This window comes from Phlebotomus papatasi, chromosome 2 (assembly GCF_024763615.1).
Source record: "Phlebotomus papatasi isolate M1 chromosome 2, Ppap_2.1, whole genome shotgun sequence".
NCBI lineage: Eukaryota > Metazoa > Arthropoda > Insecta > Diptera > Psychodidae > Phlebotomus > Phlebotomus papatasi.
The window spans coordinates 25,932,411-25,948,475 of NC_077223.1; the positions used below are offsets into that span (position 1 = coordinate 25,932,411).

General features: G+C 35.3%; 3 protein-coding genes across 3 annotated transcripts in view; 1 reads left to right on the forward strand and 2 right to left on the reverse strand.

Annotated features, from left to right (window-relative positions):
• The window catches only part of LOC129803250 (origin recognition complex subunit 6), a 76,067-nt gene extending 60,589 nt beyond the window's left edge, over positions 1-15,478 (reverse strand). Inside the window, exons 1-3 of the mRNA XM_055849699.1 lie at positions 15,317-15,478; positions 15,105-15,234; positions 11,129-11,655 (exon numbers count right to left, since the gene is read on the reverse strand). Of these exons, the coding sequence (XP_055705674.1) occupies positions 11,134-11,655; positions 15,105-15,234; positions 15,317-15,477 (813 nt within the window). The 5' untranslated portion in view covers position 15,478 and the 3' untranslated portion in view covers positions 11,129-11,133. The remainder of the gene's footprint in view (positions 1-11,128; positions 11,656-15,104; positions 15,235-15,316) is intronic.
• Positions 8,950-10,036, reverse strand: LOC129803246 (thymidylate synthase). The gene has a single exon (XM_055849696.1). It carries the CDS (start codon positions 9,957-9,959, stop codon positions 9,069-9,071), a length of 891 nt encoding a protein of 296 aa, XP_055705671.1. The 5' UTR covers positions 9,960-10,036; the 3' UTR covers positions 8,950-9,068.
• On the forward strand, positions 10,093-11,055 carry LOC129803271 (protein TEX261). The gene is made up of 3 exons (XM_055849721.1): positions 10,093-10,298; positions 10,359-10,772; positions 10,840-11,055. The coding sequence occupies exons 1-3, from the start codon at positions 10,229-10,231 to the stop codon at positions 10,953-10,955; spliced, it is 600 nt and encodes a 199-aa protein (XP_055705696.1). The 5' UTR covers positions 10,093-10,228; the 3' UTR covers positions 10,956-11,055.
• Positions 15,479-16,065: the final 587 nt, after the last annotated feature.

Sequence of the window (16,065 nt, forward strand, 5' to 3'; positions counted from 1 at the left end):
ATTGGTTGAGAACTTTAAGACCTTTCAAGCAAATCCAATCTTGTTCAAATCGGTTGAGAATTAAACCCTCTGGACCTCTAGACTAGAGTGACGTAACTTCAAAGAAATGTTCACCTAGGCTACCTTTAAAACATAATCCGAAATTTAAAAAAAATCGTTGAAACTGTTTCCAGATAAACCAAAAAGCATAGTTTTGAGAGGCAATAAGAAGGTAGAAGTGAAAAGGAGGAAATGTTTCAATATAACATTAAATTACCAGATGGGCCCTGAGAGTGATATGTGATATATATCTCAGATGAACAAACCTTATAACATTTTTTGTAAGATTCATTTCGTAATTTAATTTCAATCAATATAGGTAGTCAATCTATTTTGTTGTTTGAACCTTGTATTCTTGAATTTAAATAGAAGTCCATTTTTTCTACACAAAAACTAAAGGCATTGAATAAATAAGCAGTAAAAAGTTAAAATTGATCAGTAACAAAAAAATTTGAAACAGTGATATTATCGTCCAAATTTTGGCAAAGGGAAAATAAGGGGCTTTTCACTCTATATGGAAATATTTTAAATGTTAAATATATAAATTAGGCCCATTTTTGTAAAGATTTAAGTTTTTTATCGACCATAATTAGATATTTTACTGCTCATTTTTAATTTTGTTACTGCCCATTTAGAATTTTTTACTGATCGTTTGTTTTTTGCCAAAAATAAATAGTAAAATTGTTCGTAAATGTTTGTGTATTCCTACTCAAGATTTACGAATGCTCGTAAAGCATATAACCCACAAAAAGCTTGTAAAACTTTCTACAGTAGACTCTCTCAAATTCGGGCATATGGGACCGAAATGTCAGCCGAATTAGACAGAAATTCGGGCGACAAACTTTTTGAAATGCAACGATTTTTTATTTATGTGCATATAAATATTGAGTGTACACACTCATATATAACGTGAATTGCATAAAAATCCCTCAATAATGCAAAATCACATCAAAACTAAGACAAACCATGCCAAATTTGAGCTTATTTGATTCATTTGATGATCATAATCAAACTTGAAAAATGACAACGATGACAACAAACTTTTTTCAAATGTAACCGCTGCCCGAATTAAAAAGTAGCCCGATCTTAAAAGAGCCGAATTTGCGAGAGCCTACTGTACTTGTTTCACAAACTTACGTCACATGATGATCAACGACCATTTTTTGTTCTTTTACAAACATTTGTAACTACATTTTTGTTTGTGTGACAAAACTTTACGAACAAATGACAAAATTTTACGAACTTGTTAGTGGGTTAAAATGATTTACGAGCATTTTATATTTCCCCAAAGAATTCAGAAACATTTACAAATTATTTTATTCTGTTATGTAGAATTTTACGTAAGGGCCCAAATAGATTTAGGATGATCCTCGGACATATTTAGCCTGTAAAATTTGGCGGCAAAGAATTAGATAAAAGAAAATTTATGTAAAGGACCTCTAGTCTATGAACTAAAGTCCTAAGTGTATGAGAGTTTGGAATAAATCATTATGTTACTGACAAATTTTGCAGCCTAAATATTCTCGAATATATAAAAGGACAGATAATCCTAACCGGCTTATGTAGGTGAGATTCTTAACGTGAGCTAACTCGGAGTGCATGCAAATTCGATTTGATGTTGAAGTAGGGAGACGCCATTCAGTTATCTTGAATCAAATTCGTGAAATTATACAAGTTTTGTATTTGAACCAAAATGTCAAGGATTTGGATGAACTGACAGAAAAGTGTTATATGGGTGAAATGTAGACCAGAATGTTCTCTATAATTTTGCCGTAGAACTTGAACTCATCGATTACTCAGAAGCCAAGATAATCGAGGTTTTTTGTTTCTTAACTCGTTTTTTCATCCAGAGTGCCCCAAGTAGTCATTTGTTGAACTTCAACTATATCAAAGAATTGTTGTATTTTGTGGAACTTTCCATTTAAAACCCTATTTTAAGTGTCTTGGTGGAGTAGAGGCAGTCAAATTGGCATCTGAGTGATTTCAAAGCGTTATTATGGGAAAAATCAATTTTTCACACTTAAACGGCAAAATCGGAGTGATAGCGTAGTCTGAGCGGAAAATGATGTATGGACGAAATGTAGAGACAAATGTGCTCTACAATTATGTTGAAGTAATCATCAAAATCGGTTCAGCGACAGTCGAGATAATTGAGGTTATGTGATATTGAAATTGGTTTTTCGACTGTGGCGCCCCTGGTGTTGGTCCCACGAAGTTCAAATATTCTAGAAAGTTGTAGCATTTGGTGAGATCTTTCGTTTAAGCCCTCATTCATCAAAATCGGTCACATAGAACCGGAGATATGATTTTTTGAATTTCTTGAACTTTGACCCCTCATATCTCCGGTTCTATTGAAACCACAGCGCGCATACGCACCATTTTGGAAACGTCCTAGACTGGACTACAACATACTAAAATTTCATTAACTTGCACAATGCCGTTTTTGAGAAAAGTGACTTTGAATTTCGATGAATTTTGACGCTATCACAGCGCCACCTGTGGTGACTTTTTGAACTTCCATCTGAAAGTGCTCATCGAGACGAAACCAAAAAGGTAAAATTTAGGTCGCTATGTTAATTAGAACCGGAGATAGAGGCCGGTCAATGTTCGAACTTTGACCCCTTATAGCTCGGGTCAGGGGTTATGGATCGACTTAAGGTTTTTTTTGTTTGATAGGTATAATCAACGGCTACAACATACTAAATTTTCAGCCCGATGCACAATGGAATTTTTGAGTTATTTAACTTTTAAGATTTAAAAATTTTCTTTTAAAAAAAAGCGCCCCTAGCGGTGGGTTTATGAACTTGCGATGTTAGAAGGGGAAGTGGCATTTCACGAGAGCTTTCCAAAAAGCCCTCACTTTTTAAATTCTGACAATTAGAACCGGAGTTATGGCCATTTTAAGAAATTTTTTTTGGACCCTTATAGCTCGGGTCAGGGGGGTCGGGGGACCTTAAGTTTGGTATTGATGGAAAGCTCTAAGGCCCAGTTATAACATACTAAAATTTGAGTCCGCTGAATGCCATAGGGGCGGAGCTATTGAGAAAACAAAAAAAGGGGGGTCTTCAAAATGGCGGAAGGAGGGGTGGGGGGTGGGAGGTCTATGCACCAAGTTGCAATTTTCACCCGATATATAACCTTTGCCGAAAACCGCAAGTCGATATCTTTTTTAGTTTAGGAGCTATTAAGCTCCAAAGAGCGGCCGGCCGGGAACGTAAATTAGCCACATATATATTCGTGATCAGGAAGTGCTGAAACACATTTTGGCCAAATTTGAGGTCGATCGGACGACATGAAATTTTGTTAGGATTATAGTAGGTGAGATTGTTAAGAATCTCACCTAATATAGGCTTTATAAATATTCAGAGACAATTTTGCTCTTTGAAATTGATTTTGAGTGCATATCGGTTTATACCCTTTATACCTGACTTAAACCAACTTTTAAAAATTTGATCGATTTTCCCGATTTTTTGATCAAAAATATTTTAGTAGCTCGGGAATTATTCGAGCTCCGGCAAAAAATATCCTAGATTTGGGCATTTCTTGTGATCATCCACCAGAATCTGATTTTCATCAATTATAAATAATCAAAAAAAAATGTTTTTCCCGGAGTACCTATATTCATTCCATTGAGTAGCCAAAGCATACATATATAGGGGAAAGTGCCCTACCTTCGAACGGCGCAAGCTTCGAACAAATCTTTTTTTTTCAATATGTTTTTAATCAATTTAACTCATTAAAATTTTACTCCTATATTTTAATAGGTACTCCGATGCTTCAAATTTCCCAAAAAGTGCCATGGGTCAAATCCATTCGGAACATAGAGAAAAGATTGAATTGTTCGAAGCTTGAGTCGTCCGAGGGTAGCGCGCTTTCCCCTACACGTAATTTTTTCTTTTGCGTCGGAAAAATTCCTAGTCCAAGATACACAGTGCTAAAGATGGCGTGTCACTGTTCAATTCTCGATTGTGATTTTGACCAAAAAAAATTTAAATTACTCTATCCCGGGACCTGGTTAATATTTTTTCTTGCACTTTTTTTTATTTGAAAAGTAATGTTATTCTCTTTAAGACAATATGTTCCATTTTGAATTTTATGTTAATTTTTTATAAAACGGCCATTTGATTTTTTTTAAATTAAAAAAAATATCTTCGAAATGTGAAATTTTAAAAATTCTGATTCTTTTTTACTGGTGATCAGTAACATTGGGTACTAAGTATACATTCCTTCAAAAAGAGCTTCCACTTTTGAGTTTATACCGTTTATACCTACTTACATTTTTTTTTCATTTTTGAAAAAAAAAAATGTTGAGTATCTAAACTCAAAAATAGAAACCTTTTTTTGAAGGAATATAGTAGCACAATAGTACTAACTAAAAATAAAAATATTTAAAATCTTTTACTTCTTTCATTTTCGAAAAAAATGCTTTTGAGTTTTCAAAAAAAAAAATATTTTGGCCAAAAACTAAACTTGAACTCACATTTAGAACATGTAATTCGAACTCCTTCAAATTTTAAGGTTTAGTGAGTTTCCAATGATCCGAAAATCATTTTTCTTACTATTTTAGAGAAAAAATAACACAAAATAGTAAGTTAGAAAAATAATTTTCTCGATAGGGTGGAATAACCGGCTATCGCCATGTTTAGGAAAAAATTAAATTCATTTAATCATAACTTTTGAATCCTTGTTACAAGATAAGTCAAATTTGACACAAAGTTACTTAGATGTATTGGCTCTAGATACGTGAAAACAATAATCCTAGAACATAACGCTGGACTACTTAAAATACTGATTTTTATTAATAATGCAAAAATAACCATTTCGTCGCCACTTTTTACCACTTTTCGCCAGTTTTGTAAAATTTGTAACCACTTCTCGCCACCCACTTGAAAAGAACCGCACTCGGTTATTTTAGGCAATGCTATGAAAAGAATACATTCACCACTTCTCTTTCCTTGTGATCACTTTATTATTACTCTCTTTAAATGATTTTTCTTCACTTTTATTTGAGAAATCAAATTATGGGGCTTTGCAGAAAGTAAACAATGCAGATTTGACAACTGAGAATGTACGAAGTGAAGTTAGCGTCGCCTATTGAAAAGATATGGCGACAGCTGGTAAAATCAATTCCAGAATATTACCACTTCTCGCCATGCCTCATTTTTATACAAAAATAATATAAAATGAAATATTAATAGACTAAATACAAATTTTATGTATTCCACAAGTGCAATTAAATATTCAATAGACAAATTATTTACCCAAATAGATATTTTTGGCCTGATGAAAATTTGACGACACTTAGTACATTTGGTAAGAGATGTTGGATTCGATGCACTTGCTTAAAATATTGCTCTAAAAAGTGATCAAAATCATGAATACAAAACGAATAATTATTATTTTTCGATTCTATGCGTAGAAGCAGAAACAATACAAAAAAATTGCGACTCATTTATTTCATAAATTGCGAAAAATAGCGATTTCAATGTAAATGGCGAGAAGTGGGGCACTGGCGAGAACTGGTGATTCCACCCTAGATCACCAGTGACCCCACGACACTGGTCCGCGAAGCGTTAATATCAGAACTTTTCTATGGCAGGATCGAACCTAGAACCTTTGCATAACATTGCAGTCTTTCCACCACCTTAAACCATTGTGTGTGATATTAATTTCTAAAAAAAATTGCAAAATTTTTATTGGTAATTAAGCAAAAACAAAATTAGATTTATTTTAAATGGGGAGGAAGCGAACGGAGAAATTTGTACTGTCATGCCCCATTGGCAGTCAGTTCCAAATCACTTGTGTATATATGCACATTTTCTGACTTATATACTGCTATTGGAAACATATTAATCCAAATGGAGACAAGGGAAAGTTTCTAATTGGAGACAAACAGTGTAAGTGGACCCGCAACGAAAGGCTTCCAAAACCTTTTTGAGTTGCTTTTGAGTGCAAGATTTGTTCTTATTCCTGGTCTTTTCTCCTTTCCCATCTAAAACAATAAAAAAAAATCCAAAAAAATCATATTTCCGGGGTTTCCTGTTGAAGCATTTTCAGACACTTCAGAAAAACCCTTTTTGTTCACGAAGTAGGTAATTATTTCATTTGAAAACTTCACGTACCGTTAGCAATAAAGATTAGCACTTAATTTTACTACAATTAGTCTGTTTACTACAGAATGACTACAGAATTAGTTTACTACAAAATGACATAAATGTTAAACAAAACGAATAAACAACAGTCAATTTATTGTGTTTTTCATTGGAAAATATGGTCCATCGATGAAAAATTCGATGGTAAAAAGGTACACTTTTAATTTTTCTGAGAAATTACAAATTAAAATTTGTGAATATAAATGGATTTTCGCTTTATTTGGAGCAAAATTAACTAAATAATGAAACTGAGGTATAGAAAATATATAAATATAGCAATTTAGTGCTGTATTTATCATAAAAACAATGACGTTTCTATTTGGAGTAGCGAAAAATCTCCAGTTAGAGCAGGTTTGGAATTAGCTTAATTTACCCTACTGTTAGTGATCTGAATCATCGGAACACATCAGGTTCCAGACAAAATCGGATTTCGGATTATACGGGCTTCAGACCAGACCTAAGGCTTAGTCATAAGGCTTAACTTCTCTAGATTCTTATCAGTCGACAATTTTTGGATAATTTTGACTTAAAAATAGACTTAAGGGAATTATTCTATATAAATCAGAAAACAAATTAAATTGGATGCTATTTAGGATTTTGAGACCTTCGGAAACTAGGCTAAACCTCTAGTCTGAAGACGATCTTTAGCTTTGCTTTGGTCGTATTTTAAAAACTGATAATAAATGTTGAAATTTCGGATAATAAATTAATTGATTTAGTGGGTTTAGCATATATCTTCTAAAATCTAAAGACAAAACGTGATAGGGGGAGGCTTTGAACTTTCGCATACAAAAATGATGTTCAAGTTCAGTGATTTTTTCTGACTACCATGCAAACTGTATGGATTCTCCAACTATGCCAAAAAAATGTCTTACTTATAAGGTTTATAATCCCACCAAACAAAATTCCAGGAAATCCTTAGATTTTCCTCCAGAGGAAAATGAAAATTTAATGGCGATTTATCCGATAGATGAATCAAGTTTCTATTATCGCACACGATTCACGCCATCATTGAACACCCCATTTTCACCGTAAATTTTGCACCGGACACTAAAAGTTGCACATCATTGTTTAAAGGGAACTCTAATCTACTTGATTAAACCATTTTTATATAGAATAAAACATTTTAATATCACTTTTTTGGAACTTTTCTGAGAGATGTTTTATTGACATTAAAAACCATTTTTTTGATTGGTTCTACGAGAATTTCACTCCGGAAACGGTTAAATCTGATGAATACTTTCTTAAAAAGTCCAAATATCACCAAATTTACACGAATCAATAAGTTTTTAAAGCTAAAAATTGACTAAAACTCTGCAAGCGAGAAGACCACACAAGATTCCACCATTCCTCCACGGAGCCGGATATGCACAAAAACGTTTGAATGCGCATCATTGAAGATTTCTCTGTTCCTGCAGCTGCAGGAATCGGGATTTAGCACAGATATTGAGCTTCAGCAGGTGAACAAGCTAAAATTTTCACAAAACAGCTTCTCACGGACAATTTCTTTTCTTTGTCATGCAAAACAACACAATAGTGAGGTTATGTCAAAGATTGTCAAAAAACCAGTTGTAAACTGTATGAGCTTATTGCAGATGTGATTCTTTCATTGCACATTCAGTTTGTGCAAGCTTGAAAAATATTTTTATATCAAAGAAATGCAAAATTGCTTAATAATTACTCAACTGCAGCCTATTTGAGTCAAATTACTTCTTGTTTATCAACTTTACGATTTTTAAGTTTTCCTTTTTAGTGGTGGATCAAATCGGTAGATTACAATAGATGTGAATATGAGGGATCCTATCTAAAATGAAGTTTCCTGGAAAATATCTGAAAGAAGCAGTCTTCTATGTGCGATCGATGAATCTGAGTCAAGTTTGTGAATTTTGTTCCACCCACAAAAAGTGCCTGTTCAGCCTAAAAGATTTTTACATAAATCTGATTCCTAATAACCCTTCTACCCTTTGTGATAGTAGTTTTTCAGAAAAGTGATATTAATTCTGCACAATCGTATGAAATATTGCACAGCAAAATTACAGTTTTGGACCTGTTTTTATTTTTTGTTTCCTGAAACTAGGAAAAAAGGATTAGACTCTCAATTTTTTCAGGAAAGATGGGATTTAAGGTTAGCTATTACAATATATAGCCATATGTGAGATTCATAAAGGAATATGGGAGAAATATGAAGTGTCTGAAGGTAGCGTATGTGCGAACGATCAAAGCCTCCCCCTATAGAATTATTTTTATTTGAATCATACTCAGGAAGTCTAATAATACCTTTTTAAAATACTTTTTGTATTTTTGTCAAAATTTCAATACCGTTTTGAACCAATTCTGATTTGTTGAGAACGTTGGGAATTTCAAAACCTTTTAATTAATTCTTGACCAAAATTAGTTCGGAAATACGCATTTTATAAGGAAAATTTTATAAGAAATGATGTGAGGCTCAGATAATTATATTTTCTATTTGATAAGGGATAAAATTTGGCATAAACAATTTACATTCCCTGATAAGCTGCGTTCCATTCTGCAACGATTATCTACAAATCCATATGTAGTCTATCTGACCCATCTGACCACTAACTCTTGAATTTAATATCAATATTAACTCTTCACTTTTTTCTCAGTATTTTAACACATCAAACTGATAAGAATACTGATAGACAGATAGACTCTTCAGGAAATGAACTAACCAAGTTATCATAAAAAAGTTGGATTATACTTTGTGTATTTTAGATCTCAATAGAAACGGAATAAATAAATTTGTTTTAATTTTTTATTTCATTTTATTAAAAAAAATAACCAAGTATACTTCGAGCTTAGAGCAAGGAAATCTTAGGAAATGTTAGGTAGGAGGATTAGCTTGGGAAATAGTACTTAAACTGCCATCTCCATCGCGATCTTGGGATGGGGATTGTAGTCATTCAGCACAAAATCCTCGAACTTGAAGTCCTCAATGTCAGTCACCTTCCGAGAAAACTTGAGCGTTGGGAAGGGCTTTGGGCGACGTAGGAGTTGCTCTTTCAGAGGCTCAACGTGATTTAGATAGACATGAGCATCTCCCAGAGTGTGGACAAAATCCCCAGGCTTGAGATCAGTTATGTGGGCGATGATTCGAGTGAGAAGGGCGTAGCTGGCAATGTTGAATGGAACACCCAAGCCCATATCTGCCGATCGTTGATACATCTGGCAGGAGAGTTCCCCATTGGCCACGTAAAACTGCACGAGGCAGTGACAGGGTGGCAGTGCCATTATGGGTAAATCCACAGGATTCCATGCGCTCATGATAATCCGCCGATCATTTGGCTTCTCCCGGATACGCTGAATCACCTCCTTCAGCTGATCCACACCCTGTCCATCGTACTTATCCTTGCATGTGCCATAGGGGGCTCCAAAGTGACGCCACTGAAAGCCATAAACTGGCCCCAAGTCACCTTCCTCTCGTTCCGTGAATCCCATTGAGTCCAGGAACTCCCTGGTACTGTTCCCATTCCAGATCCCAATGTTCTTCTGCTGCAATTCCTTTGCGTCCGTTGAACCCCTGATGAACCAGATCAATTCCTCAGCTACACCTCGCCAAAACACTCTCTTGGTGGTCAGGAGCGGGAAGACATCATTGCGAAGGTCGAAGCGCATTTGTGCTCCAAAGATTGAAAGAGTACCTACACCTGTTCGATCATCTCTCTTCACCCCCGTATCGATGATTCGCTGAATCAGCTGCAAATACTGATCTTCGTCGTGATGGGAATTCCCATTGGTATTCATCATTTTGGTCAGGAAACACTGAACTTCACAACAATTTCTTTGTAAGAAAAAAGCCACTTTTTGGCGCGAAATTTTTGAGGTTAAATGAATCACCGGGAACACTAGCGCCAAATTATCAAAAATTGTTAAATAACGACAAATTGTTATACAACATAACCTCAAAGTGTGATGTGGAGCTATCCGTAAGAGACTATTGTTATTGCAGTAAAATGATAAAAAATATCCAAAAATTGAGCCTTTTTACACTATCACTGTGACGCCTTAGTGATAAAATGGGGTTTCTGTTCATTTTGAGCTATATTTCATTGCTACTGCAGATCACCTTTGCCACAATTTCAATTGGTGAGTTGTAAGTTTTTGTTTTGACTCCGGGAAAGAGTCTCAATGGGGGCCTTTTTGCAGCTGCCGGACTCTACTACCTAGCTGAATTGGTAGAGGAATACACAGTTGTGGCAAAGAAGGTGATTTTGACTATGATTCTGTCCACGGCTGGTGTTTATGTCCTCCTAGCCATATTCGACAGTCTCCCCTGGATGATGATAACCTGCGGACTTCTGGCACAGGGCATTCATGCACTCATCATGAAAAATTTCCCCTATGTCCAGTTCCTCTCGTTCTCATTCCTTGGATCTGTGATATTGCTCCTCATTAACAATTACCTGGCCTTCACCTTCTTTGCCACTCACTACTACATTCTATCCGAAGTAATTGCCTACTTCACCATTTGCCTGTGGTTGGTTCCCTTTGCCCTATTTGTCTCCCTCAGCGCCAATGACAACGTCCTGCCCACTGTCAATGAACGCAGTCACCTTCTCGGTAAGTTTCTGGACACTTCCACTTTGAACCAACCGAAAGGAAATTGTTTTGTTTCTTTTTTTTTCAGGTGAAAATGACGTAGTGACAAATTACTTTTCAAGCAAGAAAAAAACCGGCCTTTTAACCTTCTTCAACTACGCTAAAGAGTCTATTCTTCCACAGCGCAATAAGAAAGCCTTCTAACCTCCTGCCAATGCAGCCCCGAGAGCCCCAAAAAATTAATTTATCATTTTGTTTACCCTCCATGAGATTGAATTGTAAATAAAATTGCGCGTGATTGACATGTGGCGCCATTTTTAATACAAGCGACGGGGAAATGAATTACAATCAGAAAATTAAAAAATTAAAAATTTTACCTTTATTAGGGCTTCCTGAGATTTTCATAAGCTCTGGCCAAAATCCTCTTCTTCCAAACTTCGTAATCTTCAATTTCTTCTGCATTATTTCCTTCCTTTGGCGTCTCCTCGACCATCTCAACGTCTTGATCAGTTTTCTCTTCTCTCGAACGCACCTTTTCCTTAGAATCCCTTGCGTATTTTTCCCAGGATTCTTCTAGCATTTTCCACTGGTCAGTTTTCAAGCTGCAGGAACTTGCAAAAGACGTCTTGGACACTTTAATCTTTCTCATTTGAGCAATTTTAAATAAAGTGATAGCTGCATATTGTGGATGCTTTCTATCAATATCTTGATTAATTCTTGTCATGTAAGTCAGGTACTTTTGTAACTCATCCGCAGCTGTCTCCTGAATTTGACTCGGAAGCCCCAATTGAAGGCATAACGCAGGAATCCCTATAGATTTTGAATTCCCAATTAATTTCTGAACAATCCTTCTATTATTGGCGTACAATCCCTTTCTCAGTCCACACAGCTTCTGTCCGAGTTCCTGGAAAAAAAAACCAGTGATAAGCCTAGATCAGCTTATAGAGGTGCGATTCCTTCAATGCAAATTTGGATTGTTGTAAATTTCGTTTAATAATCCTTCAACCTTCAACTGTATATAACTTATTATCGTTACGATCGTTACTAACAAGGAAAATTGAATGAGACATGCATAAAAGTATCTGAAAATCTTTAAAATCGAATTTATCGGAAACGAGAGATAGAGGCCTCAACTCTACACCCGTTTAGAGGCCTCTGTCAGCGACTCGTGAGAATCCGCGAAGATATTCATTGCCCACGAAAAATACATGCTCCACAAAAATTCGAGCCCCGCGATAAATTTCGCGAAAAAGTACACGCCCCGAGAAAATCCGCGAAAAAAATACGCGCCCCGTGAAAATCCGCGAAAAAATTCGCGTCACGCGAAAATCCGCGAAAAAATACACGCCCCGAGAAAATACGCGAAAAAATTGACGTTCCGCAAAAATTCGCGAAAAAATACTCGCCCCGAGAAAATCCGCGAAAAAATACACGCCCCGTGAAAATCCGCGAAAAAATTGACGTTCCGCAAAAATCTGCGAAAAAATACACGCCCCGAGAAAATTCGCGACGCGCGAAAATCCGCGAAAAAAATTCGGAACCCGCGATAATCCGCGAAAAAATTGACGTTCCACAAAAATCTGCGAAAAAATACGCGCCCCGTGAAAATCCGTGAAAAAATTCGCGTCACGCGAAAATCCGCGAAAAAATACTCGCCCCGAGAAAATCCGCGAAAAAATACACGCCCCGAGAAAATACGCGAAAAAATTGACGTTACGCAAGAATTCGCGAAAAAATACTCGCCCCGTGAAAATCCGCGAAAAAATTGACGTTCCTCAAAAATCTGCGAAAAAATACACGCCCCGAGAAAATTCGCGACGCGCGAAAATCCGCGAAAAAAATTCGGGCCCCGCGAAAAAAATACACGCCCCGAGAAAATCCGCGAATAAAATTGCGTCCCGCGAAAATCCGCGAAAAAATACAGACCCCGCGAAAATTCGCGCTCCGCGAAAAAATATACAACGAATCTTCGAATATAGACTCACTATGTAGAGAGCGAGGAAAAGGAAGAAAGAGAGTGCTATATATATACAGTGGGACCTTGATAGAGTCAACTAATTATTTCCAGGCTTGTTGGCTCTATTGGATTCGTTGACTCTATTGGAGTCCGAAAAAAATCATTAAATTATGAAATTTTGATAGGAAGGAGTATTATTTTATGTTTGTACTAAATCATTGATAAATTCAAAACGATAGTCTAATATTATTTAATTAACCCGTATATTTGGGCAAAAGTTAGAGATTATGGAATGATTTTACGGAATGTTTTAATATTAGTAAAAATCTTAAGTATAAATTACTCTCCATGTGGTTTGTGGTAATATTGTGGTCCCGCCACTATATGTTAAATGGTGTCTTAAAGATTTATTTTCTCACATTTTTCAAGAAGAGCTCCGCTAGATTTATTGAAAATTCTGTTGCAATTAACGTTATTAACTAGAATTGTATTTATTCATTCATACACTCGAGCCCAATGGAATTTCTTTTAAACTTTTAGTGTATAAAATAAGAGATTGATAGTTCTTTACAGATAGTTCTTTACATTATGACATAACTATGGCTCTAAACTTCATAAAGAGAGCAATAAAACAGTTTTTTTTTTCCTTTTGGTCTGTAATATGGGCTCTAAACGGTTAGAGATATCGACTTGAAGTCTTCAGATGACCCCCTAATAAGTCAACCTGATGATTATATGACCCTCATTTTCTCCTTACCCTTCCCCTTCAACACCGAAATTGGTTTTTTGTGATTACAGGAAAACACGTCACACGCTTTTTTTTGACGAAATGATAGTCGTATTAATAATTTTCAAGTTGACTTACAGGGGTTTGTTCGAAGACTCCAAATCAATATGTTTAATCATTCACTACTTTAATCTTAAGTGTGCAAAAGAAGTAAGTTTTAACCGTTTTTTGCTGATTAATTTTAATTTTCTGTTGCTTATTTGTTTTTGATCCAAATTATCTTTCAAGATACTAGTATTTTAAAATAAAAATGTAACTTAAAAGTAATTTACACGTTTTCTTTTGAAAGATAATTTTATGATTGTTTATCATGTACATTTGTTTTAAACGAGTAAGTTCTTTAAAAGTTTGAATAAATTTAGAAAAGAAATTCTTCAATATGTTATATCATTGTCACTATGTTATATCAAAGACAATGGTTATATTCAAGAAATCTAGCATCCTGTATATTTTTTCATTTTGTAATTCAAGTTCATATTTTTTCTGTTTGTGCCATAATATTGTTCAATTCCAAATTAATGATTGCTCAAACATTGTGATCATAGGCTTAAGCAAAAATCTTAAGACAAAAAAGAAAAGACAAAAGAACTTTCAATCGGTCAACATGCTTAAAATCACGAGAAAAAAAATTAGTTGAAAAATGATTGCACGGTTAATGTACGAATTTTATCATAATATTACCATGTACCTTACATAAATGATTTTCTTGTGTTAAAAACGTTACGTTGATACACAAAAAGACTAGTTTTAATTTCAAGAAGATCATAATAAAATCATATAATATTGTTAGTTCAATAATAAAAGAAAAAAATACTATCGGAGTCAATTTTGGACCAAGTTGACTCTATCGGAGTCCGTAGAGTTCCCGCCTGACATATAGCATTTTTTTAAATTGAAATCTTTACTGAAATATCTCGAGAACTAGTCGGCGAATATCTCAAATTTTTTTTAATGAGTCTAAATTTTCTGGGCTACAACATAAACATAATAAGCATGCAATTTCAAAATTGCATGCTTAGGTTTCGACAAAAACTACAAAACGTAATTTTTTACCGGTTTAGCACGAGGGGTGACATGATAACTTATTTTCGATACTATCGACTGTCGATTCTGAAAAATTTGAACGATGGCAGAACTTCCTGTAACTAATATAGATATTTATCAACAGCCAGATTCTTTTAAGAATGTCTCAATAAATGGCTCAATAATGTGTAAAAAGTCGACATTCACTTAATCTAATATAGATTTATCGATATTATCGATTCAATAGTGTCGAAAAGTTATCATTCCAGCCCTTTTCAAAAAACTAATAGCACAGAAATCGTCGTACGCGCGAATAGATATATATTTTAAAAAAAATTATGAAGATATCTCTTTCCAAACCAGAGATATTGCGTACTACGGAACGGAGGGCCGGACGACCGGCCAGACCCAAAATTGCCGGCTTATTATTTTCGGCATCAGGGATGTTTAAAACGTATACCCTGTAAATTTCAGCTCGATCTGAGCACTTTGAGAAAATCCGAGGATTACAATAAGTGTGATTAGAAGGAATCACACCAAAAAAAACCAACAGTAACAATTTCCCAGAGAAATATTAAAAAATTACCGTGTCGAAGGATAATCCCATTTCCGACGCTGCTAAATCTGTGCAGATGACAATTTTTGCAATCTCCCCAATCCCTGAAGTCATAGAATTCTGCTTTAAATGCAGCAATCGGGAGTTTTCTTTGATCTTCCTGGAAAAAGTAAACAAAGCCGGTGTTGCATAACCTCAAAAACTTCAATGTTAATGAAAAATGTATTTCAAAGAAAACTTACTGAATCATTTGTACATTTTCTTGGTAACCAAACTTTCTCACTATGTTTTGTATAAAATTTTCACCCATTTTCAAGCTGGAAAACAGAGAAAAAGCTGGAAAATTGGGGAAGAAAATACGCGCAATCAAATGTTTACAAATGGCAATGCAATTTTGATCCATTGGCGCTGCAGTCGGGCAAACTGTTATACGAGAAAACATGCAGTTGTAAAGTGCACAGCTATAGCAATTGGTCCAAGAGCCGGAGAAACAGATTTGTTTCTTAAGAATTCTACGTATATTCCTCTTTTACATCTACATCGCATCTTCTTACAGCTATATCTCTGCATTTCTGCAGAGCAATCAAAATGCTGATATCTGACACATTAACCTCAGCCCATTGAATGAGCTTATTAGCTGCTTCAATTGCTTCATCTGCACTGCAGATTTCTTGCATGGATTCATGATCATCAATTTCCTGCTTGATTTGAACACTATCCCCGGGTTCTTCGGCATCTTCTTCATCAACAAGGTGCCTTTCTTCATTTCCATCTTCCTTGACTTTAGTCATTTCAGCACTGCCAAAGACTGTCCTATCGAGCACATCTTCACTGTTCCAATCTCCAGGATCCTCCTGAACTTTCTTCAAGACCCTATTGCCAGGTCCTACTCCAAAGCGCCTCTTGAAATTCAAATACCATCCATTGCTCGCCTGGAAGGAGGCCAATTCCTGCAGTTCATTGTTCAGGGAAATGGCTTTGTTTCTAACTG

Excerpts from the sequence above, each read along its gene's own strand:
- LOC129803246 (XM_055849696.1), bottom strand. The coding sequence starts at position 9,959 with ATGATGAATACCAATGGGAATTCCCATCACGACGAAGATCAGTATTTG.
- LOC129803271 (XM_055849721.1), top strand. The coding sequence starts at position 10,229 with ATGGGGTTTCTGTTCATTTTGAGCTATATTTCATTGCTACTGCAGATC. Across the intron at positions 10,299-10,358 it reads CTTTGCCACAATTTCAATTG|CTGCCGGACTCTACTACCTA; the intron begins GTGAGTTGTAAG and ends GCCTTTTTGCAG. Across the intron at positions 10,773-10,839 it reads TGAACGCAGTCACCTTCTCG|GTGAAAATGACGTAGTGACA; the intron begins GTAAGTTTCTGG and ends TTTTTTTTTCAG.